The 22,661-nt window shown below is 37.7% G+C and overlaps 3 protein-coding genes and 2 non-coding genes across 8 annotated transcripts; 3 read left to right on the plus strand and 2 right to left on the minus strand.

Moving 5' to 3' along the window:
- Positions 1 to 1,269: 1,269 nt before the first annotated feature.
- Positions 1,270 to 6,828, plus strand: grinaa (glutamate receptor, ionotropic, N-methyl D-aspartate-associated protein 1a (glutamate binding)). The gene is made up of 7 exons (XM_020932501.2): positions 1,270 to 1,431; positions 4,421 to 4,760; positions 4,880 to 4,989; positions 5,065 to 5,265; positions 5,344 to 5,472; positions 5,553 to 5,696; positions 5,782 to 6,828. Exons 2-7 carry the CDS (start codon positions 4,457 to 4,459, stop codon positions 5,929 to 5,931), a joined length of 1,038 nt encoding a protein of 345 aa, XP_020788160.1. The 5' UTR covers positions 1,270 to 1,431; positions 4,421 to 4,456; the 3' UTR covers positions 5,932 to 6,828.
- Positions 6,829 to 7,275: 447 nt separating this feature from the next.
- On the plus strand, positions 7,276 to 10,789 carry si:ch211-199g17.9 (uncharacterized protein LOC108180085 homolog). 3 transcript variants are annotated; one of them, XM_055162303.1, is made up of 10 exons: positions 7,276 to 7,468; positions 7,614 to 7,652; positions 7,763 to 7,825; positions 9,620 to 9,694; positions 9,824 to 9,871; positions 9,973 to 10,027; positions 10,138 to 10,227; positions 10,299 to 10,362; positions 10,463 to 10,529; positions 10,611 to 10,789. In XM_055162303.1, the coding sequence occupies exons 1-10, from the start codon at positions 7,462 to 7,464 to the stop codon at positions 10,709 to 10,711; spliced, it is 609 nt and encodes a 202-aa protein (XP_055018278.1). In that variant the 5' UTR covers positions 7,276 to 7,461; the 3' UTR covers positions 10,712 to 10,789. The 3 variants fall into 3 exon arrangements, with proteins under 3 accessions (XP_055018278.1, XP_055018280.1, XP_055018279.1); XM_055162305.1 differs by having other exon boundaries at positions 10,299 to 10,349; XM_055162304.1 differs by having other exon boundaries at positions 7,276 to 9,507.
- LOC129411457 (U8 small nucleolar RNA) lies at positions 8,664 to 8,794 on the plus strand. Its single transcript, XR_008633301.1, has one exon. It is a non-coding gene; the product is annotated as a U8 small nucleolar RNA (small nucleolar RNA).
- LOC129411458 (U8 small nucleolar RNA) lies at positions 9,287 to 9,419 on the minus strand. Its single transcript, XR_008633302.1, has one exon. It is a non-coding gene; the product is annotated as a U8 small nucleolar RNA (small nucleolar RNA).
- A 157-nt stretch (positions 10,790 to 10,946) lies between the features above and the next one.
- Positions 10,947 to 21,316, minus strand: fam83hb (family with sequence similarity 83 member Hb). Of its 2 annotated transcripts, XM_055162301.1 has the most exons (8): positions 21,088 to 21,316; positions 16,812 to 16,964; positions 16,385 to 16,723; positions 15,712 to 15,876; positions 15,512 to 15,636; positions 14,882 to 15,439; positions 12,435 to 14,787; positions 10,947 to 11,901 (listed from the first exon to the last, which is right to left on the minus strand). In XM_055162301.1, the coding sequence occupies exons 2-8, from the start codon at positions 16,932 to 16,934 to the stop codon at positions 11,881 to 11,883; spliced, it is 3,684 nt and encodes a 1,227-aa protein (XP_055018276.1). In that variant the 5' UTR covers positions 16,935 to 16,964; positions 21,088 to 21,316; the 3' UTR covers positions 10,947 to 11,880. The 2 variants fall into 2 exon arrangements, with proteins under 2 accessions (XP_055018276.1, XP_055018275.1); XM_055162300.1 differs by lacking the exon at positions 10,947 to 11,901 and having other exon boundaries at positions 11,917 to 14,787.
- Between the last annotated feature and the right edge of the window lie 1,345 nt (positions 21,317 to 22,661).

A 22,661-nucleotide genomic window follows, 5' to 3' on the forward strand; every position in this document is an offset into this window, starting at 1 on the left:
GTTATGTCCAAAGTCCAGCGGGTCCTCCTCGTTACTACTCATTGGCAAATCGGACTATACCGGGATCTACCAGTAATGGAGTGACATTACCAGCAGAGGACACCAATACAAACACAGTAGGTCACTCAGAAACATACATGCCAAATGCTTATGTGTTTCTGTGATGCACTCAGTGCCATCTTTTCGTTGTGCTCTGTATGGATCATTTGTTTTCAAGACCATGGATCAAACCATTCATCGAGGGCGCTCAGCTCCTTTGAACCAAAACAGATCTTTCTCTTCAAACATAAACCAAACGCAAAACAACCCACTGGTCCGTAAAGAAGACTCTGTGTTGTCTTCTGGACTATGCATCACATCAGCCCCTCTGGTCAGTTCATGATAATTATTTAAATATTAGAATTACGTAAAATTATATATGTATATATATGTGTATATATATATATATATATATATCACCATACCGTACTTATATATATATATATATATATATATATATATATATATATATATATATATATATATATTTTTTTTTTTTTTTTTTTTTTTTTTTTTTTACAGAATCAGCGCTCCCAAGTTCGTGACACCCAACCCCCTCCTCGTTTCAGCAAGAAAGTATTTCAGAATAACTGTAATGTCGCGGCAGCAGGAGACCCACGAGCTAAACTAGGAAGCTACTCTCAGGCATATGGTACTATAAACAGGACTGATCTGAACAATTTACTTAGAAGACGCTCCTATAACCCATAGCTAATGTGACCTAACCTTCTATTGGTTTGGGTTTATTGATTTAAAATATATTGGTGAGTTTTAAAAAGTTTATTGCAAAACATTCCTGTCAGAGAGAAGAAGTGTATGTCAAATATTATTTGTAAATTGCACACCACTGGACACTGTTTTATGTAACCTGCCACCAGGTTACTTTCGCTTCCTATTCTGGAATTTTCTGGAAATTAAAGTGGAAGTGGCCTGGTTTGTTTTGGAAATGAAACTTAAATGATTAAATGTAACTAAGCCTGTATGTTATGTTCGAAGTGTAAAGACATCACCATACCGTACTTATCAGACGGTCTTCTTTAAATGAATGTGAATTAAATGATCTAAATGTCGTCAGAAATGTAGTAATTCATATTGTGTATTTGTTTAAATATTTAAATGAATGTATTATGTGCAGATTTCGACTCCACATATAACTCGACATAACCCGCAGTGAAATATGAGTGTACAATATTCTTTAGTGTAAAACACTGCGTCATTGTGGTGAGGGATATTTTATGACATCGGTGAAGCTCTGGTCATGTGACAGCGCGTGTGTGTCGTCAGCACAGACCGAAGACGCGACGACACAGCGACGGGTAGTTTTTGTGAGCGTTTCTGTTATTCAGACACAATATTTTTGCTTCTAAAGAGCCTGTAACGAGGGGAATAAAGGTAGGTGTTAACGATTGTGATGTTGTTGTAAACACTAGATGCAATTGTCTCGGATTGAGCCATAGATTGTATTTATAAATGACGCTTTGGTGCTTTGGTTAGCAATGGTGGTGGGCATGTAAACGCACTGCCAAACCCCCGCTATCTCACCCTGTTTAGAGAAAGTCTCACATAATACACATCTAATTTAAGACACACAGTATAAAGTGTGTTGGCTCTTGATGAAAATAAATGGGATGTTGTTATAAACGAGTAATGACGGAGTCTGGGGGGGCGCGGCGTGGGGTCTTCGTCCTAAATAAATAACCGAGCCGTTATATTCACCATGGCGACACATACAAGTTACAACAACATGTTTTTCTTAATGTTATTACTGAGATAAGTTAGCTAGGCCATGTTTTTATTAGGAACGAGTCAGGTGATAAACCAATTGATTTTCGCAGAGGGTTGATGTAAGAGCTGACAGTGGCGCATTTCTGCCGCTGCTGCTGGGGCCTAGCTGGATGTGAGCCTATCCGCGGAGCTCAATGGAAAACTGCGGGCTTCACGGCTTTGTTTTGTTACAGCTACATAACAGGATCACACGGATTCATTTGAAGCCATTACTAGATATTCTGACCACCATGCTTATCTCGTAAGTCAATAAAAACGAGCCAATATTAATAAATAGTTCATTTTACCATGTTGCTCTAGTTGAATGTCAATATTCGATCTATTATTGGCGTTTAATTATGGACAGTTGTTTGCATGAACCATAGACTGTTTATATATAGACTTCTTTTCTATATACAGTCTATGGCATGAACACACCACAAGCCTGACAACAATAGTCTAATAATTATAGCCTAATATTTAAGTAATGTTTTATAAATTATGCTATATATTTACTATTTCCTACAAACTTAGAACAATTTAAGAACATTTTACACTTAAAGGCAAACGTAACATTTCTGGTGGAGATTATGCCACCTACTTGTTTCTGTCGAGTTTAAGCTGATGCCATGTGGAACATTCTTGGCAATGCAAAAACGGCTGTGGTGGTGCCATAGGCCATCTTACGAGTCAGATCTTGGGAGAGGCAGAATTCAGGTGGTCTAGCAGCAATAAAAAAAACTGTGATTAAATACATTCTCTAGCTGTGAAATATTACAGGCAAAGCAATGATATCTCCATGGAGAAGCAGAAGGAATACATGGAAGTGGATAATAAAGAAGGCCTTGGTCTCTGTTCTCTACTAGTTCTATTTGTTTTAACTAATTCTTGTTGGTTTTCTAGACAAACTTGTTCAGTTAGTTGTATGTGGTGTTGGCATAGCGCAGCACAATGACTAGCATCAGTTTGGCAGATACCGCTCTGTGTTGGGCTGCAGCATGAGAGCCAAACTTTTATTACTGAACTAAAACTGATAAACTAAAACACAAAACAGTATAAAATTATGCTAGCTTTTGAGCTTTTAAGAGGTTATAAAAAGTAGCATAGTAGTAATATTTTATCTTTTCCAGAATCCAAACTATCCAAGACTGCTATGGATCTTATCAGTAATGGAAGTTAATACATTTTTTCCCTTAGACTTTGGGGGAAAAAATTAATCAGATAATCAGTGAAATGGTAACGTAATAGCACAAGAAAAAAATGTATCAGAAACTTTATAAATGGTCATTATAATATTTAGCAAATTCTTATTTTTTTTTAGACTTAAAACATGTAGGGACATTAGTTACCACATAACTAGCCGTCTTTGTACCTTAATATTAGAAATTTTTGTAATGTCTATGTGAAAAATGAATGGAAAATTTTGTACCGGAACAACTGTAGGTTTGTGAGCCAGCGCATTTGAATCCAACCCCCACTGTGCTTGTGTTATGGTGCCACATACAAACTTGAATAGCTGTGGTCAGTGTTTTTCCTGGTATTTTTCAGCCATGCATGCCTTATGTTGTACATGGGTTTTCCAAGGCATTGTGCTGATCTAATTGTGTTAGCATAGCTCTGACTGTCCCCTGAATCCCTGACGTTAACCTAATTCCCCTCTGAGTGATGACTATCAGCAGAAGCAGAGACAGCCACTGACTTTATCCACAGGACCAGGCCCACTGTCCTAAGAGGATTTTAAAAGTTAATGCATGGATAGCTCTGCATCAAACTCAAAAACAAATGTCACTTTTTTCTTCTCATGATTGCTAAAAAACTGCTAGATTGTACTGCTTGGTTATCTATTGGTCTATCAGTCTCACTTGGTTGGTTTGGCTAACAACTCTGGTTGCTGTGGTCCAAGACAAGAAAAATATCTGATGAAGACTTTTTTTGCCGAAACGTTATTTTGTTAATAAAAAAGTATTTGGACATCGGCCAACCGAGTGTGCTATGCATTTTTTCACCCTGGTTTAACAACTCTGTCATCACACTTTAACCTTACAGACCATGCTAGTAGAGTGTCACATGAAAACACAGATTGTTATCAGACGAAACAGGAAAGAGAAGCAGTGTTTTATAATGACAGTGTTACAAGAGTGTGAATAACTGCAAGCCTGTGTTTGATATCTATACTTGGGGACAATAAGTTCCTATAATGAAGTTGAACTGTGCAATTCAATGACTATTCTCTCTCAGCATTGGGAAATTAATCAGCCTCAGTTACTGTACATCCATAGTCATTACTGTTTCACATTGGCATCTTTTTTCAGTTAGATAATTTGGAGAAGTCTTGTGAACAATATTTCTGAGGATTATTGAGAAGTCATTTTTTTACTTACAGGTAGAGCTTTATATATAGGGCATTTGGTATATTGCTCTCAGTTCTCTCAGATCTCTCAGTTCATTGTAGTTTACAAAAAATGTAAAATAATCTACTCATGTTATAGATAGAAAAATAGTATAGTTTAATACTAAGTCAATACAATACTGTTTACTGAGCACAGATTGTCTTTGCATAATCCAATGTAATTGTTGTGATGTTGATTTGATGTGTTTTCTTTTTCTTTCTTTATAGATTGACGCTGCTGCTAAATAAATATCCCTTCACATCATGTCCCAGGACAAGAGTGGATACCCAGTAATGGGTGAGACCAACCCACTCCATAACAATGTCTATGGTCCACCTCCTCAACCAGGCTTTGGTATGCCCCCTCCAAACTACAACCAAGCCCCAGGTCCGTACCCTCCAGCACCTGGTTTCGGACAGCCAGGGTTTGCTCAGGGTGCTCCTGGCTTTGCCCCTGGTCCCTACCCACAGATGCCTTATCCTCAGATGCCGTACCCCCAGGGACCATACCCTCAGGGGCCGTATCAGCAAGGACCGGCACAGCCGGGTTTTCCTGCAGATCCCAACGGTAAGTAACTTTGTGGTGCAAAAATATATGATACTGTCTCATTGTTTAACCCAAACATAAAGTAAACCATGGCTTTATCTATGTAAATAAAATAAACAAAAATTATGAATTTTTTTCAGCTATGGGTAGCCCAGGCTATGGTGATGGACCACCATCTTACTACGACAATGATGAATTCACCAATTCTGGGTTTGAAGATAAGACAGTTCGACAAGCCTTCATCAGAAAGGTGTATATATAGAGACTGTACAAGTATTTTGAGTCAAAGTTTCCCAGTAATAACAAAGTCTTCTGTTTGTATCAGGTCTTCATGGTACTCACCGTACAGCTGCTGGTCACATTCTCTTTTGTTGCTGTGTTCACTTTTGTCGATGATGCCAAGTACTTTGTACGAAGTAATCCATGGACATACTATGTATCCTATGCAGTTTTCTTTGTGGCTTTAATCGTCCTGAGTTGCTGTGGTGACTTCCGCCGCAAACACCCTTGGAATCTGGTTGCACTGGTAAAAATAAAGATGATCTTGGTTTAGTTTAATATAATATTTTTTACTTTTCTAATAATTTTTTTCTGTATTCTATAGTCTATCCTGACCTTGAGCCTCTCCTATATGGTGGGAATGATTGCTAGCTTTTATGACACAGAGACGGTGATCATTGCAGTGGGGATCACGGCTGTGGTCTGCTTCACTGTCGTTCTCTTCTCCCTACAGGTCAGTCTTTTTTCATTATCTTTCCAATCCATGCTTTTTATTGTCTAAAACTTAAAAATCTTCTTGTTCTCTTAATTCAGAGCAAGTATGACTTCACTTCCTGCCGGGGTGTGCTGTTTGTGTGCCTGATAGTCCTGATGCTTTTTGCTATCCTCTGTATCTTCATTCGTCACAAGATCTTGCACATTGTCTATGCCTCTCTGGGGGCTCTGCTCTTCACTTGCGTAAGTTACCACTGTATTTTCAGAATGTAAGATTGTTCATAACTGTACCTATTCTACTAATCTACATTTTGTTTACGTTTGTTAGTTTTTGGCTGTGGACACTCAGTTGCTACTGGGAAACAAGAAGCTTGCATTAAGCCCTGAGGAATACATTTTTGCTGCTCTCAATCTCTACACTGACATTGTCAACATTTTCCTCTACATCCTAGCTATTGTGGGACGTTCTCGTGAATAAGTGGTACCTTGAAGAAAGAAGAGGGCTTGAGAAATGCATGTCCTTTGTCATAACCCATCTACTCATTGCTTGTTCTTTTTTGTCACACTGGTTTTAAAGAAATGAAACAAGTTGTAAAGAGCAACTGATAACATGCTTCTTGCAAGTATGAATACTTCACTGACCCTTTTATCTTTTACTAACATACAAGACTGTATTTTGTTCGCCAGTCTTTCAGTTCTCATTTACTCCCACATTTACTGAAGAAATAACACGAAGGAGTTTCATGTTAGATACACTGGGTTTTAGCTTACTTGTGTGACAAACTATCTGCTTGGCAGCACTGAGAACACAACTGTTTATTCTCCTGTCTGCCAGGTAACTTTGCTGTATATAGTTGTTAGTGTAATGCCATTTCCTTCTGGCTGCTGAAAAGCATGTAGAAGCAATTCTTGTGATCTTTTGCTTCATGGGAAAATGCACTCTGCCACTCTTAAAACACTGGTACATTAATAATAACTATATTAGGTGTACTGTACAGCATTTACAATTAAGATCACTGTTTATTTCCTAAGGATGTAGAAATATGTTTTATTTAGTTTTTATTTGTATTATTATTATTTAATCAACTTTCTTTTAGTCTGGTCAGTATCTGAAATTTGTGTGCTGTATTTATTCCCCCTCCCAATGTGAAATGGGCACTGGTATTAGTAAACTTGACTAACTTTTGATTGTGTTTTGATACAGTGAAGGAATTGTTCATTTTAAAGTTTGTAGCAGGGTTGCATCCAAAGTTCAATACAGGTAATATTTGGCTATAATATTGTTGGCTATATATTGTTACTGGTGGACAGTGGGCACACATCACCAGGTTGCTTATAAATCAAATTAAAGTGAGATGTAAAAATCTAGACTACATGATCTTGAATCCAAGTCACTTTTTAAACTTCTTTCTTTGTATTTGCCCTGCATGGTCCCACTCTGCATGTGCTTCAAATGCACAGTGTACAGGTTTTCTTTTCACAGCAACAGTCAGTTGTTTGGCAACCCTTTCTAACCTGTCTTGGCATTTTACTAATGTGAAGCCTATCATAAAGCTGTAGTGATTTGATGTGTATAGAGCAAGTATTGTTTGCATTGTATTTTTGCACTGTTGCTTTGGGGCTGTTCTCCTCTGTACCACTGACTGCTTTTCATTAAAACCAAGAAGATCATGAAATACCGGTGTTTTAGACCCATCTTCTCATCTAAGGATGTCAGAAGATGTTACGTCAGTGTGTGGCCTACCCCCATAAAAGATATATAGGCTATTACCAGGGCATGAATGTATTATTGTAGTCTATTTAAAATAAAGTCAACTTCTATAAGCTCAGCCCATGGATCTTTCAAAATACCTCGAGTCGGCTCAGCTCACGCGCCTCAGTGTTTGGCGCCAAAGCTGCCCATGGGCCTCCGCCCTGAAAAGTGTCTCTGTCGCCATTAATTTATAAAACCTGAACGGAATTGAAGAAAAGCAGTTGCTTCAACACACTTGGCCGAACAACTGCAAAAATGGCAGGTCAGAAATTAATACTCAGCAGTTACAATAAATATATCAGCTAAGCTAAAAGCTAACTTGGCTAAAGTGAGCGCTTATGCTACTTGTGGCTACTAGTAAAACGTTAATTGTTGAATCAAATGTTAACAGTGTCATTTCTAAACAGGGTTAAACATTGCACATGTTCTTATATCTAGCGCAAAAGGTTAGTGACTACAGCTATTACTGCTTAATTAGCAAATTGACTTACTACATAACGTTAGATGTTAAATGTTAAATATTAGATGCAGATAGGCATTTGCTGTATTTGACCAGGAATTGGAAGTGCTGAGCCTCCAGTTGAGCAACTGTTGGCGAAACTGAAGAGGCTTCAACAAGGTAATGTTTATTTCAACATTTAAAGGGGGTTTTCATGAAGAGGGGAGGGCCAGACGTCCTGGTAAATTGAAACAGATTAGATTAAGTTGTATTTATTGTTATACATTTTATAATCTTCTACAATCTGAGACATTAATCAAGGTTCTAAGCGTGGGACACTAGTACTGAGTTAAATGCATCAGTTTCTCTGTCTATGGCTTGGACCGGATCTGTCAGGTCTTCCACTTTATTTGTTTATATTTTATGTTGGAAAAACAGTTGTAGGCGTCAGCAAACACCATTCAGACAAAACATTTAATGTATAGTCGTTCTTATGTTGTACAGCATATAGTATGTTGTGTTGAAGTTATTTATTACATATGACATAGTACACTGAACAGTAACATCTTGACGAACAGTGGCTCTCTGTAACTTCCGCTTTTGCTCAGAACTAGCCTATGGGAGCGAGAGGAGCTAGCGCGTTTCATTTTTAGTTCAAGAAAAGCAAGAAGTAAAGTTAAACAGAGCTACTTTTAATGTGGCGAGTAACAGATCAAGTCTGCATATTGTACTTTTCGTGGTATTTACCAAATTCGAAATAGATAGATGTTTTTTTTGGCTAAATACTCAGCCAATGAGAGACGCATATGCAAATACACAAGGCTCGTTGCTCGGCTGTCTGTTAATTAATGGCATTATTAATTAATCATCTGTACAACATTAAATATACTGCAGTGATACTTGAGATGTTCTGTTTTGTACTTCATGTGAAAACATTAGTGTTAAACTAAACAACCGAACCCTGATTTAGACTCGTGTGTGTATAATTGAAAGTAGGTGCAATGGCGGAAGTTGAGCATCGTCAGTGAGGTATATCCTTACCTGTTACTCCTCCGGGAGTATCAGATCATGATGAATGGAGAGTTATGAGAGATGATTATAATCTCTCTCTTATGGAGAAAAGCAACACTCCATAGGAGCCATTCTGATTTAAGTTTGTTAATGTTACTTATTTCTTATATGCCAGAACTGTTATCCAATACAAATGATTTGTGTTGTTAAGAAAACTGGAAAGTTGGCCGGTGTGTGATTGCTTAATTGAGATAATTCAGTTTAATGGTTCGAGTTGTACAATTTGTTGAGGTATTTAGTGCACAAAAAAGTAAAAATTGTTTGTACATGTAGAATCTGACTGGGATCAACATGAATGTCGCTTCTACTTAGGACATGTACATGATCAATACATTGGTGAATGTAATTCCAAAGGGGTGGGTAATATGCCAAATAAAGGCTCAATATTTTAATTTTATCATGATATACTGTTTTATTACATTTTGAGTTAAATATAAAAGGTGATCTACTTATTCTGAGAGCTCAACACCTCACTGTTTGTAAAAGTGTATAGCAGGCAGCATTTAATAGTTACACCACTAACACGTGAGTTTAAAGCACTTTCTCTGTTCCTCGTTATACATTTAATGATTCAGAATGGCTCAAACAGAGTGCTGCTGCTCTGGTTTAGAGTGAGCTAATGATCATACATCATATTATGCTATTCATCACGATCTAATACGTCTGAATTGTAGTAACAGGTAAGGATGAGTTTTATTGATGTAACACAAAGCCATGGTCAAAGCTGGAATGGTCGGTACAAGTGTTAATCAGATTCATGGTGGAAACATGGGGGGATGCCAAAGATGTTTGTAAGAAGGCCTTAAGAACAAAGAATGTTTCATAAATGAGGCCCAATGTGATTATGAATTGGCATGCTGTCTGTCACACTATTGAGGTTTAACTATGTTGCACTGTGTTAAGATAAGAGCGCCTTAGGAGAGGAAATCCAAGAGATCCAAGCTATCAAAGAATCTCTGCAGAAGGAATTTGAAACAGGTAAGGACAATTCTTCAACGTTAATATCAAATGCGCAGCTTAAGTGCTTCCATAATAACAATAAATCACATTAGATAGAGATGTGTTAGGATATGTTTTATATGGATTTTGATTGTATCATTGCTGCAGTGCAAGCAGAGTCTCTTCAACTGGAGGTGATTCATAAAGAAAAAGAAGGTGTGTATTTTTTTTTTATTAATTTTTGCACTGTTTTCATCATTCAACAAATATATGTAAATGTAGAAAAAATATGTGTTTACCATAACTGTTTCCTGCAGAACTGTGCCAGAAGCTGCAGTATCTGTGTGAAGAGTCGGAGCAGGACTTTGCCAGGTCAGCTCCCAACTATCTTGTGCTTTACCTTGTTGTCCAGCAGGGGGCAGTAAGCAGTTGTGTTTGTGATTTAAAGTTTTTTAAGGTATACATTTTATTAACATTTGCAGACAATTGAAGCATAATAAGTCAACTGAAGATCTGTCAGAGCAATACAAATGTGAAATTCAGGCTATCAAGTTGAAGCATCGGAAGCTACGGTACAACAATTTAACTATGTACATATGTGTATTTGCCCTTAGTTTTTAAAAAGCTATCTCTTTTTTTACAGAATGAAATTTGAAAACCATCTGTACCAGTTGATTGAGCAGAAAAAGAACCTGTATTCTGTTTTTGTTTGTGTTCAATACTTAATTATAATATGGCTACTATTTAAATTGTATATTTGTTTTTTTTAAATATATAACTATATACTTTGCAATTTTCTTCAAACAGATGCCAGACAGAATTCCAGCTGAAATTGAAAATGCTGAGAATACAAAAAGTCAACTGTCAAATGCTGGTAAGTACCAGTGTACCTAATTTATTACATCCACAGAATATTGCTATATCAAATGTTATTGTATTGTTTTTATAATTTTAGAAAAACTGAAGGCAACCCAGGTAAACTCACTGGAAGAAGAGATAGAAAAATGGAAGCAGGAGAAACAAGACCCTCAATCTGTTGTAGTACAAGAAGAGTAGGGCTGTGAACCCAGTTTATGAACAAAACCAAAGTTTTTATTAGAATATTAGTTTGTTCATGAATTTGTATTTGTTGTGGCATTGGAACAACTTTATTACATGTTATGTACTTAATTTTGCAAAAAATAGTATTTAAATATGTAAATCAAATGCTATGTAATTTCATTGTTTAAATCAAAAAAAATAAAATAAAGCACTTAGACATGAAACGTGTTGTGTACTCAGACACAAAACATTCTGTTGACTAGTTTTTAATAAAAATTTCTCCATACAGAGTAACACTTAGAACATTATTTAAAAAAAAAAAACACTCACTGAGGTACAAAGAAGGTAAGGCACTTTGATGGCATCTTGGGAATTATGTTCCTTTCATAATAATACTTTCCCTTAAGATGTTTTTAAAAGATGGTGCAATCTTAAATAAACACATTTTCCCTCAGCAATTCAATCGCCACTCATATCTTTTCTAACAAAGCTAACAGCTACAATATATAAAACAAACGGCAGCATCATCATAAAAACTGAAGCAACAAATTAATGCATTACTCTGTGGGACTAAAAAGTGTACACTTTTTTACTGAGCAATTTTTAGCATGTAAGTATTATAAAGAGAAAGATGGTACATTTTCAGTCATGAAAAAACATCTATTGCTGCTTTATTTACATATTTATATATAACAGTAATGCTTATCCTGATAGGCCTACAATCTTAATTTATAAATCACCAACTCCTTACTCTCACCTGATTTTAGTCAAATATATTCCACTGGTTATACATCCACATTTTGACCTTCATTTATATATGTTGCTAGCGTTACTAGATGTAGTCTGTGTAATCCTCTAATCAACCTTTTTTTGCTATTCTAGATGTTTTTTGCCATTGTGCGTCTGGTCTGATGGCACAGTGTTTGATTTACCCATTTAGTCAAATGCCATGCATTGTTTTAACCATTTGTTTGCCATAACAGATAAATGTACAAACAGGCACATTCTAACTGACTGTTTTTTTTAAAGAGCAGTCTATTCAAGTGTACTTTTATAAATATCCAGGAGTGGCTGCCAAGCCACAGAGGTACTTTAGAGATTGTCGTTGGCACAAATGGGCAATGGGTCATTTTGATCATCTTGCATAAATACTTCCCAAAAAGAGGTCGTTCTTCCATCTTTCGTTATCCCAGGTTATTCCCCATCTGTTAATAGAACAACAGGAATATTTGTGAATTCAACAGTGAGATGGTAATGTTCATGTACCGATTTACTTCTTTGAATTATAATTACATAATTTCTTTGTTCATTACACAAGATATCTAAAGGCATTGTAAAAAGTGCATGGAAATAATAAGCATCAAATGTACTACAAACATTTATTATCTCATTGTTTTCATACAGATTGAAACATCTCATTTTAGTTATTCTTTCTTGAATATATCTATACCTTATATATAGGTAAAAAAAAAGAAAAGAAAAATGTAGGGCTAATATAAAATTCCTGCATCTAACCTCCTAAATTCATACATTGCGAACCAGTGTTACAAAGATGCCTAGTGTGTACTCAGCCCCACTGTATCACATCCTGTTCTGAATTGTTTTCTATGTACATATTAAGAAACAATCTCATCAGTCTTCACTGAAAAGATTTTTACTACATATTATATAATAATCTATTTTATTATATATCTTTCCCTTCAACATTGCAAACATCCTCTTTGCTGTGATAGACTACCTCAAAGCGGCTGTAGACCTTCTTCTCTTTCCTCAAGCTTTCTATTCGCTTCAGCAAGCCTTCCCGCTCCTGGTTGTTGCTCTGTGGTCTCAAAAAACGATTTCGTCTGAGGGAGCCCTGTTTTTCCAGCCCTTTCTCAGCACTGTCGCTGTCTCCTCCAGATTCTTCTCCCCGCTCCTGACGATTCTTTTGGCTGTTTGCTGAAATCTGCTCTAAAATTACTTTTGTGTCATCACGTAGGTTGCTGCTGGAAAGCACTGAGCTCCCAGGTGCCTGGTATCTAGAGGCCCCTGAAGGACCAGTATTAGACTTATTAATACTTGTGGTCCTTTCAGTAGTTGTAGCAATTGTTGTAGCAGCAGCATTATTAGAAGAAGTCAAGTCTTTGTTCAACTTTTTCCCTGGGTCTGATATTTCTGGTACTGTAGCCATGGTTTTGTCATCTACAGACAATTTTCTGTCTTTATCTTTGGGTCCTAAAATCCCCTTAAGCCTCTGAGTCTGCTTTTTAAGGAAATCAAGTGGTTTGCCTTCACTCTTTCCTTCCCCTAGAGTATTAATTGAAGTATTGGATCCCATAACTTTTTTGAGTCCATCCTTAGATTCATCACGGGTGAGAGTTGAAGAACTATGAGAGCGTATCTTTTTTAGTTCACTTTTCTCTGCATCTGTAGCGTCGGTTGTCAGTATCTCATCACCAGCTGAGATACGACGAGGATTCAGTCCTTTGAGTTTCAATGGATCCCTCTTAAAGATTTTGGGTGAAGGAAGAGGTTTTAGTGATTTAAAAATATCTTTCTTTTGACCCTCGGAGGCACTGTCTTCTTTGGGTGCTTGAGATGTATCTGTGTGCTTTTGGTAAGTTGGTGGCTTGACGGAGATTATTGGAGGTTTTGATGAGCTAAATGAAGATCTACGTGTCAACTCCGCAATTCTTGAAGATATGTCAAGCTTCTTTGGTTCAGCTTCTGCAGATGGGACAGAAGGAATGGGGGTCTTTAATGTTGTGGTAGAATGGACAGGTTTTTCCACAATGTCTGGCTTTTTTTCGGCTGGCTCTGGGATTTTTAATGACGAGTCAGTATCCATTTTTGAAGCTTTTCTCTTGGCAGCCAAATCATTGAAGTATTGAAGCCGACTGGCTGGGTCATTCATATTCAAAAGTGATGTATGCTGTGGTTTAAGGTCATCAATGGTAGTTTCAGTTTCTATGGTCGATCTCATTTCTGCCTCTTCTACAGGTTGATGAGGCTCATCTTTTGTTTTTTCGTGTGTCATTTGTACTGGATTTTCTTGTGCTGTTTCATTGCTGTTTAATTGTTTATCCTTACTTTCTGTCTCTGTATCTGTTACTTTCTCATCCGGTTTCTTTCTCCACTCAAAAGGCTCACGATTTCTTCTCTTTTCTAAAATTTGGGCTACTATTGAGGAGGTCCGAATTGTGTCCAATTCTTCATCCTGCTCTGTTGCAGGCTTAAGACCAAGACTTCCAGCATGCATCTCTGCTTTTGAAGATGAAAATATAAGTGAGGAGCGCAGACGGGAGCTCCGTTGAAGAAGTGGGTTAATACGAGAACGAAAAGATTCATGCTTTGACAACAAAAGCTCTGGAGCCTCTTTTACGTCAATATCCACTCCCATTTCTTTTGTTGATCCTCGCTCTATTTCTCGTTCAAAGACATATGGCTTCAGTTCACTCACAGAAGGAAGTAAATCCTTAGTTGTTTTGACAGTGTCTTTTGTGCTATCGGGTAAAATAGGCTTTCCAAAACGTGGTCTTGGAATTTCTGGCTTGATGGGAACACTAAGTGGTTCTTTAAATCCAAAGCGAGAACCAGAGGTCTCAATTGTCATGGGCTGTTGAGATGGTGGAACATCTTCAAAAGCATCAGGACCCATTGGCTGGTTTATTCCTTCTTCTCCACCATCCTCATATGTGCTCAGGTATGAATGAATTCTCCAACTCCTCATGCCTTGCTTAGCATCTGGGTCTTGGTCTTTGTCCTGATCAGATTGTTTTAGATACTGTTTCTTGTCAGGTTGGTGTAAATGTGTTGGTGAGCTCTGACAAGCATATGCATGGCCTATAGTTGGTCTCTTATTGGATGAACTTCCTTCATATCTCCCAGCCAAAGGAGGTGCATTGTGCCCATCAGGGCCTCCAAGATCCTCTGATGAAAAATAGTCCTGGTTGTAATTCCCTGGTTGGAGCTCCAAATCAGAGCGTAAGCTTGACTCTGAGTGTTGGTCAATAGCTAGCTGTGGAGGCCTGCCTCTAAGTCTGTCATAGTGTCCTTGGCCAGAACCAGGCCCAGGACCATCACTGTAGAATTGGCTTGAAATGGTCTGCTCCCTGTAAGACACAGATTGTAGTATTAGTAAAATAATGATATACTATGTAATAATTTGAACATTCATTTAAAATAAGACAGGTAAAGAGGAGCAACCTGTGAAAGTCTGTCTCATCCAAATTGTTCATAACTCTGTGTTTCATAAATTGTCTGGAGGATGTGTAGTTTTCTTGCGTTCCCTCTGCATAACTGTGCCTCTTAAAAACACTGGTTCCCATCTCCAACTGCCTGGATACAATGGACCTTCCTTGCTCCAAAAAGGACTGCTGCAGGCGAAATTGTTGCTGGGAATATTTCCCTATTGTTATTCCTGAACCAGGTTCAACAGTGTGACGAAAGGGATCATTTCTCCGGAAGGGGATTGCAAGGTTACGATCAGTGTCTCCGTAGGGAAATGCAGGGGGCAGCTCAGGCTGTCTGCGGAAACCTATGGGGTTTCTTAAAGACTGAGTCCTTTTTAATCCAAATTGGTGGCTTAAGAAGTTGCCAGTGCTGCTACAGTCAGATAACATAAGTGAATCTGATGATGGGTCCACCACCAATGGTTCTGACTGAGCAAACAGGATACGAAACTCTTCATCAAATGTTGTTACAAGTTCGCCAAGAAAGAGGTGGGCGATACTGCGATGGATCTTCTCATAGGACCACATGAAACTAAAATTGACAGAAAACAACAATAATTAACATTTTTGCTGCACTGTAAGTTGCAAGAATAAGTGTACTTACCTGTAGTTACCACAAAGTACAGCTCGGCAATCCACAAGTAAAAAGCGGTCTTTCACCTGTCCTTTAAAGGTTTTTCCAGTACGGGAATAGTATGTTATCCCTGCAACAGTCCTGACTCGCATCATCTGTTAAAACAAATAACAGACAAAAGTTTAGTACTGAAAATAAAATGTATAAGTCAAGATTATATAAAAACTTACAGGAATGAATTCCAAGTTTACTTTGCAATTATTAACCATAGAGACAAAATGTGAGGCATCCTGCTCATCAAGGAGAATGTAAACAGGAACATGTCTAGCTGCTGCATCTAAAAGGTCACTAAATATATCAATGTCTGTAAACATGTCCATCACAACTGCAATAACCTAGAGAAAAGGAAAGAAAGAAAAGGAGAAAAACACTTAAATGAATAATACAAATTAATTAATTTCCCTGTATAAATATACCTGAAATGAGATAATAGTGTCTAATGAAGGGATGTTACAATTTCACATTAAATTTTATTGACAGATGTATGATCACAATTAATTAATAGATTGACACCATGACAAAGGAGCAGTGAAGCAACATTACCAGGCCTAAAGTATGTGTCTAGATTTATGAAAGTTAGAATGATAGTTAATGTGACATAAACAGATAAAAAACACTTTATAGGTTTAGCTATTAAATTGCTATATAATTGTCTATATGGCTATAGACAATTATCAATAACCTCTGTTGTCTAATTTGTAGAGAGCAGCTTTATCCACACTACACCTGCTGTGAGAAACATACTTATTGGATAATTTATATTCACATTCATTGTAAATAATTGTCAGTTTTACACAAAACATTGAGTCAAAAATCCTGTGAATATTGGTACATTGGACATACTTGGTGAGCATTTTTGATAAGTCTTCGAGCTTGTTCCTTGATGCTTGGCATATCAGGGTCTGAAGGGTTGACCAGAGTGGTGACTTCTGTTGGCCCAATAAAACTATGTTGAGGGAGAGGCCAGCCCAGATCCAGTCCAGGGGCTGCCAAATCTGACTGCATAGGCCAATAGGTGTCTGAGGATCCATCAGCTTCAAATCCTTTGTCGTGATATGTGAGTGATAAGTCAGTCACACTGGTGCTGTGGCTTGGGCCTTGGCTTGTGCCCTTGATGTGTTGAATTTCTGGTTGTGCCAAGAAACTGGGGACATCTGTGGTCTGAAGAAACTCCAAATAGCCCTGGCATGACAACAAACATTGAATTTTAGTAATGACTAAATAATAAGAGGTTATTTGACCATAAATGAGAGAAATAGCTGCAGTTAACCTGAATATCATTTTCTAAGAGAGCATCAATAGCAATGCGGTACTCCTCGCGGTAGTGTGGCGGCAGAAAGTTTGGATCTAGAGGGTTATCACCCACTGATGAACTCTGGGACCGATGAGCCATGGTTGGAGTGATGGGTGACGGTATCACAACCTGGGCAACAAAATCACAAGATTAAAACCTAAAAAAAAACTCTCCTTGCACCTCTCTTTACCTATCCAATACCACCCCTTTATCCTGCATGTACAAAGTTGTCTATTTTTATTTGGTACTTTCATATTAATTCTGAATTACATATTCAATTTCTTCTAACAATTACAACGAAATTGATTAAAAAAAATTATTTCTCACCCATACAAAAATGTATTTATATACTATATTGTGTGTGTGTGTGTATGTATGTATGTGTGTATATATATATATATATATATATATATATATATATACATATACATATACATAGACACAGACAAAACACTACTTGACTACTTGGTATATGAGGGATAAAAGGGTGGTGCATGGGATAGGTATGGGGAGGTGCAAGGACAGGTTTTCTCATAACTCTGCTAAGGAAACTTGTCTTACTGGTGTGTCGGCAAGTAGATACAGTCCAAAAAACCTACTAGTAATTGGAAAATATGTGATGTGTTTTGGCATGACTTTACAGATGCTGAATTTTCATATTTTAGGCACAACCAATTGCAGTGGTTTGCTGTGTGAACCAGAGACTTGATAGATGTGATTCCTAACAAGCATTTATTTCACATAAATGTAAATATTTTCACTTCCATTTATTTTGCGTAATGAACATTTTTAAGTGTTATTGTGTGATTTATTATTTACTTTTCTACAATGACTAACAGGAAATGCCTTAATTTACCTGTCAAACCACAGACTATAACAAGAATAAAACAAGGCTAAATTATAGGGCTGTTCTTAATCAATTAAATATGCACCTGGCAAAAGTTTACTTGTAGAGGAAGTATAATATATTGTTAATGAGGAGCAAGAGAAACTCCCATTGCTCCTTTGTGAAAAAAATAATTAGTAGTAGTAGTCTTGTTGTACCTTTCACTAAGACTACAAATTTGTTGCACTAGGTGTTGGAAGTTTAGAGATAAGCCTGTCTTTTAACCATGCCATGTCATGATACAGTGCCTACTCTCAGTTTAATTATTTGTTTTTGTAAGACATAATCTTTTGTCAGGCACAAAATTAACACTATTTATTTGAAAATGAAAAAGTGTTTGCAATGTCAATGAATACGGAAACTGTATCTCACCACCCAGGTTAGTGTTGTCCTGTTTCCTCATGAGTTAACTGGACACTACTTAATTTATTATTAATGGGACTACTGCACCAATTATGGGTCACTCTGTGATGATTTGACAAATGGACATCCAGTTTTAGTAACAGAAATTTAAAACTGGTATGTAAATTGTTTCTAAACATTGCATAATTTGGTTAGTGCTATTGCTGGTTAATTTGGCATTGTCTCCATGGTGAGGCACATCGTGTTGTAAACTATGCTTGATTGACAGCAGACTTAGCAATGAAGCTTTGTGACTTAGGATCTGAGTGGGAGACTAAAAATGTTTGTATGTTTCTGTGGACTGTTTCTGTCTGATACTGAAGGTTGAGTTAGCATTATGCCCAAGATTTCATATCATGAATCAAATGATTTTCTGAGGCTAGATCCATGTACATAAAGTATCTCTATAGTGCCTATAAAAGGTAACAAAAGCCATAAGCTTCTTGTAAAGTCCACACTTGTCAGTACACACAAAATTCAATTTGGAGTTAGGGACCAAATGATTTTAATTTTATTGTCCTATAACCCAGCCCTATGTCCAGTATGACTCACTGAAGCCTAGCTTGGGCTAGCCTGAGGCTGACTTGCTGCAATTTGGTGATTCATCTAACATCTTACTTCCTTACTTAGTGCTATGCATTTGTGCATTTTGGTTCCGGCTTATAAGCATCATAAAGGAAACAGTAAAAAAAAAAAACATGCAAAAAAGGGTTTGGAGTCAACCTATGTCTTAAGAACTCTAAATAACTTGTATCCAGGTTTCTGCACTGAACATTTTTTTTCCCTTCGTCCACACACACTAAGTTTAAAACTAAACAATACAGTATAAGGCTAATGTCAAATTAAAATCAGTGCCTCTGCTTTACTTACTACTGAAGTTTTTTATTGGTTCTTATTATACTGTGTTTGTCTAGCTCCTGATCAGGGTTGTGTCACTTTAACTGAAAACACCACATCTAGAATTTTTCTGTGCAGTACATGTTAAAGGAACTTTGCCTGGAGCTTCAACGGTATGAACTAAATAGTGCTGAGAAAGCAGTCTGATTTAACCCCATAAAGAAAAGCGCTCTGGTACACAAACAGCAGCCAGCCTTTTAATTTGAAATATTCTATGTAACATAAACCCAACGTAAAGTAGTCAACACAGTGAAGCAGATTGACCCCTGATAATATGAGCCATGTTAGTGACCTATATGGTGCCTCAAAACAGAGCTTAGAGGCTTTACTGACCTATGGGTCACTGCAAGGGAAACAGCAGATGATGAGGAGAGAGAAAAAATGTCCTCACCTGTAGACCTGGCACATGTCTGTGTATAGAAACAAAAAAAGTCTACACACAACAGTTAATGATGATAAAGATCGCTCTCATTTTCCCCTCTATTGGCTGTTAGAATTATGAACCTTTCTATTTCCCCAAACAAAGAGGTAAATTCCCTGATTATGACCAACAAAGAGACTTTGAAATGCTAGACCCCCAGCAGGAGAACCACCTCCAAGAAAAACAATGGCAGCTACTCAAAGCTCAATATTTTGTTCGGCGTGTGCTCAGTTATATGAGTCTACTGGTACTCACCAGTAGGCAGGTACTCAGGATAATTCTTCAGCTCTCAATTCACATAACAGGTCTGCACACACCTCACTAAACAAACACTCATTGGACATGCCTCTTGGTTGGTTTATTTTGTGTTATAATTTGATGTGAATAGAATGAAACGGGAATGCCTTAAAACAGGTTTGGATGGACAAGCCTGTAATCAGGTGCCGCTGTCAGGCCCTTTCAGCGCTGTTTGACAGATCAACACGGGCACATACAGATAACGACAAACAAAACACACACTGTCAGTCTGTGTATCAACACAGCAGCATAGTGTATTAAAAACACATGAAAGACAGCACAAGGTCATTCACTCTACTAAAGGAAAGAACTACCACCAGAACCTTAAGTTTTAGATGTTTTTGGAGTGCAGTATGAAAAACCTCTAGTCTAAATGGTGCCCCAGTCAACTGTTCCGACTCCAAATGTCTGTGGTTGCCTTGAGTGGAAAATTCAACTATAAAAGTGAACTTTTTCTCTTGTCTCTCACAAAACGCATCAGCGCTCATACTTGTGTAATAACAGGCTCTGACTGACAAAGACTCCTTTGAACTATCTGTTCTGAATGGGACACATCGTCTGCGTTATAACCCATGTCCATGCCAAGATCTAAGTTTGTAGTTGAACTACAAACTCTTGCCTTGGAATTATAACCACATGCTGGGTCATATTCCTGTGTAGTGACTCATACCAAATGAAGATAGTGGTAAAAGTGCTATGGCTCAGTTGTATAGGGTGACATCTATAGCTCAAACTGAACACAAAGAGCTCTATCACTGGGGAAAGGTCTATTATCTCACCTGAAATCTTCCAATTACAGGAATCTTGGCTTAGCCTAAATAACAAAGACCTGCTGTGCTCACCACAATGCAATCCAAGTAGTCGTTTACTTGAGCAAGTAAAAGTTTTTGTCCCTTTTAGAGTTATTAACCTTGGTATTTAGTCTTGAATAACAGCTATAGCTATGGTATACAACATTGACCATGTGGCATTTTCTTCTGTTATTATCATTTCCTTCTTATTAGTAAATACTTCTCTTCGGAAACTGAAAAGTGTGTTAAAGCTGAAATATTGGCTATAAAATTGGCTGGTGCTAGCCAACATGGAACTTTGTTCCTATAATAACAGTGATTAGACTTTGGCAGCTACCTGGATGTTAATGTTTTTAAAATGCCAATAGTTAACGTGTTGAAAAATAAACGTGTGTAACTTTATGAAGGGCAAGTATTAATAAAGAACTGTTAAAACACTGCAAAATACTGCTATAATTATTACGTCAAAATACTTTATTCATGAAAATGGGTCAAACGCTTGTCAAAGAAGTCAGTGTCCTGTCTTGTCTCAGTCTGCAGTTTCGTCGTAAAGCCTACCTCCTGACTGTTGCAGAAGCTTTGTATAAAGTCTTTCTCCGCTGACTCCTCACGTCCACGACTCGCATTCCTTTATCGGACAGTAACTCCACCAAGACTCCCGTTAATTAGCTTAAGCCCCTTCCAGCGGCCGCGAAAGAAGACAACCAAACTCCGGCGAGGACAAGACGTCTGCCAGGCCCGGGACAGTTTCGCTCGGCGGGTGGTGCCGCTCCTGCACCGCCGCTAACAGGACGGACCAGCGCTGAATGAGGAAGGAGCAGGGCAGGGCTTTCCCAACGGTGTGACTCCTCCCAAACCCGTCCATCACTGGGACAACATCATTGGAAGTTCAATAGCAGTGGCGTATTTTAAAAGTTAGCAGCTTTTGTAGCTTTAACAATGTGAAAAGAAGGCTAAAGCTAAGCGTAATTGAGATGCCTGTTACATGGTAATACTAGGCTCAGTTTTAAAAAAAAGTGACCTTGTTGATAAAGTTGTTAGAATTATTATTATTATTATTATTATTATTATTATTATTATTATTATTTACACCTGTCCTGTTATAGGTCGGAATTATGCGGGAGTGGAACACCTCAGAAATGTCACTTATGACAGATTCGAAATGGTGAAGTAAGTTTATCAAAGGTTAGTGTTGATACTTGACATTATCGCCTACACAATTAAATTGTTAAATGTCCATTGTATAATGGGATCTGAGTGACTGTGAATTTCCACCTTACAAAGTAGGCTAAAAGTATGTTTACTTTGTCTGAAACCATTTTGTGATAGTAACATGAGCAGAAGGTGTGCAGGTAAAAGTATAATCTGGCTGTAAGTCTTTTATGGGCCGCCCTTTGTCCTGAGACGTGTCTATCTGGCGGCACTCCTTGTTTTGTGGCCTCTGATCACCAAACACTTAATATGACTGTGTGTAGGACTATGGAGTGAAGGGTGTGCCTCTATATTCAAACTTGCGTCAAAGTCAGATTCTCTTACTGTCAAACACTAAAACTATTAAGCGGCATACTCTTCTTATCTTTGTTTTTCATAATGGTTCTCTGTGATCTCAAGCAAATTTGCCACTCTCACACAGATGCATTATAGCTGATTTGCATGAACACACGCTTCAATGTTTGCATATTTGTAAAGATATCAAAAACATTTGAAAGAAACCAGAAAGTCGTGCAAGAAGTGTCTGCTTACATATATACTTCAATAACAAACAGTACCAGGTATAAAGAGGCACAGTCGAAGGGTGTGGCAGCATCAGAGGAATGTGCTGAGGGCCTTTTGGCACACCCTGTTGCTCTCCCTGCCTCGCTCTATGACTATGTTTTCCCTTTAGACCGGCCTCTCTTACCCCCTCCCTCTCTGAGTCACCTGGCAGACATCTACAGGTACAGTGCACAGGCCCAGGCTTGAGTTATAGAAGGCCGTTTAGTACTGGCTCACGACTTGAGGCACTGTGCTGACAAGTCTTATTATCAGATATACTAAGGCCTTCACTGTTCACTATTTGAATATGGTTTGTGGTTTCTAAGTCAAAGTCTACTGAATATTTGATGGATCTATTGCTCACAAATAAACATTAG

The sequence above is a fragment of the Boleophthalmus pectinirostris genome, unplaced genomic scaffold (assembly GCF_026225935.1).
Source record: "Boleophthalmus pectinirostris isolate CB_2022bp ecotype Guang Dong unplaced genomic scaffold, ASM2622593v1 HiC_scaffold_480, whole genome shotgun sequence".
Taxonomy (NCBI): domain Eukaryota; kingdom Metazoa; phylum Chordata; class Actinopteri; order Gobiiformes; family Gobiidae; genus Boleophthalmus; species Boleophthalmus pectinirostris.

Bases quoted from the DNA above. Each gene is read 5' to 3' on its own strand.
- grinaa (XM_020932501.2), top strand. From the start codon at position 4,457: ATGTCCCAGGACAAGAGTGGATACCCAGTAATGGGTGAGACCAACCCA. The intron at 5,266-5,343 runs GTAAAAATAAAG...TGTATTCTATAG, and splicing joins CTTGGAATCTGGTTGCACTG to TCTATCCTGACCTTGAGCCT. The intron at 5,697-5,781 runs GTAAGTTACCAC...TACGTTTGTTAG, and splicing joins GGGCTCTGCTCTTCACTTGC to TTTTTGGCTGTGGACACTCA.
- si:ch211-199g17.9 (XM_055162303.1), top strand. The intron at 7,653-7,762 runs GTTAGTGACTAC...GTATTTGACCAG, and splicing joins TCTTATATCTAGCGCAAAAG to GAATTGGAAGTGCTGAGCCT. The intron at 10,530-10,610 runs GTAAGTACCAGT...TTATAATTTTAG, and splicing joins AAGTCAACTGTCAAATGCTG to AAAAACTGAAGGCAACCCAG.
- fam83hb (XM_055162300.1), bottom strand. From the start codon at position 16,934: ATGGCTCATCGGTCCCAGAGTTCATCAGTGGGTGATAACCCTCTAGAT. The intron at 15,877-16,384 runs GTATGTCCAATG...CCTTTTCTCTAG, and splicing joins TTATCAAAAATGCTCACCAA to GTTATTGCAGTTGTGATGGA. The intron at 15,440-15,511 runs GTAAGTACACTT...TGTCAATTTTAG, and splicing joins GTACTTTGTGGTAACTACAG to TTTCATGTGGTCCTATGAGA.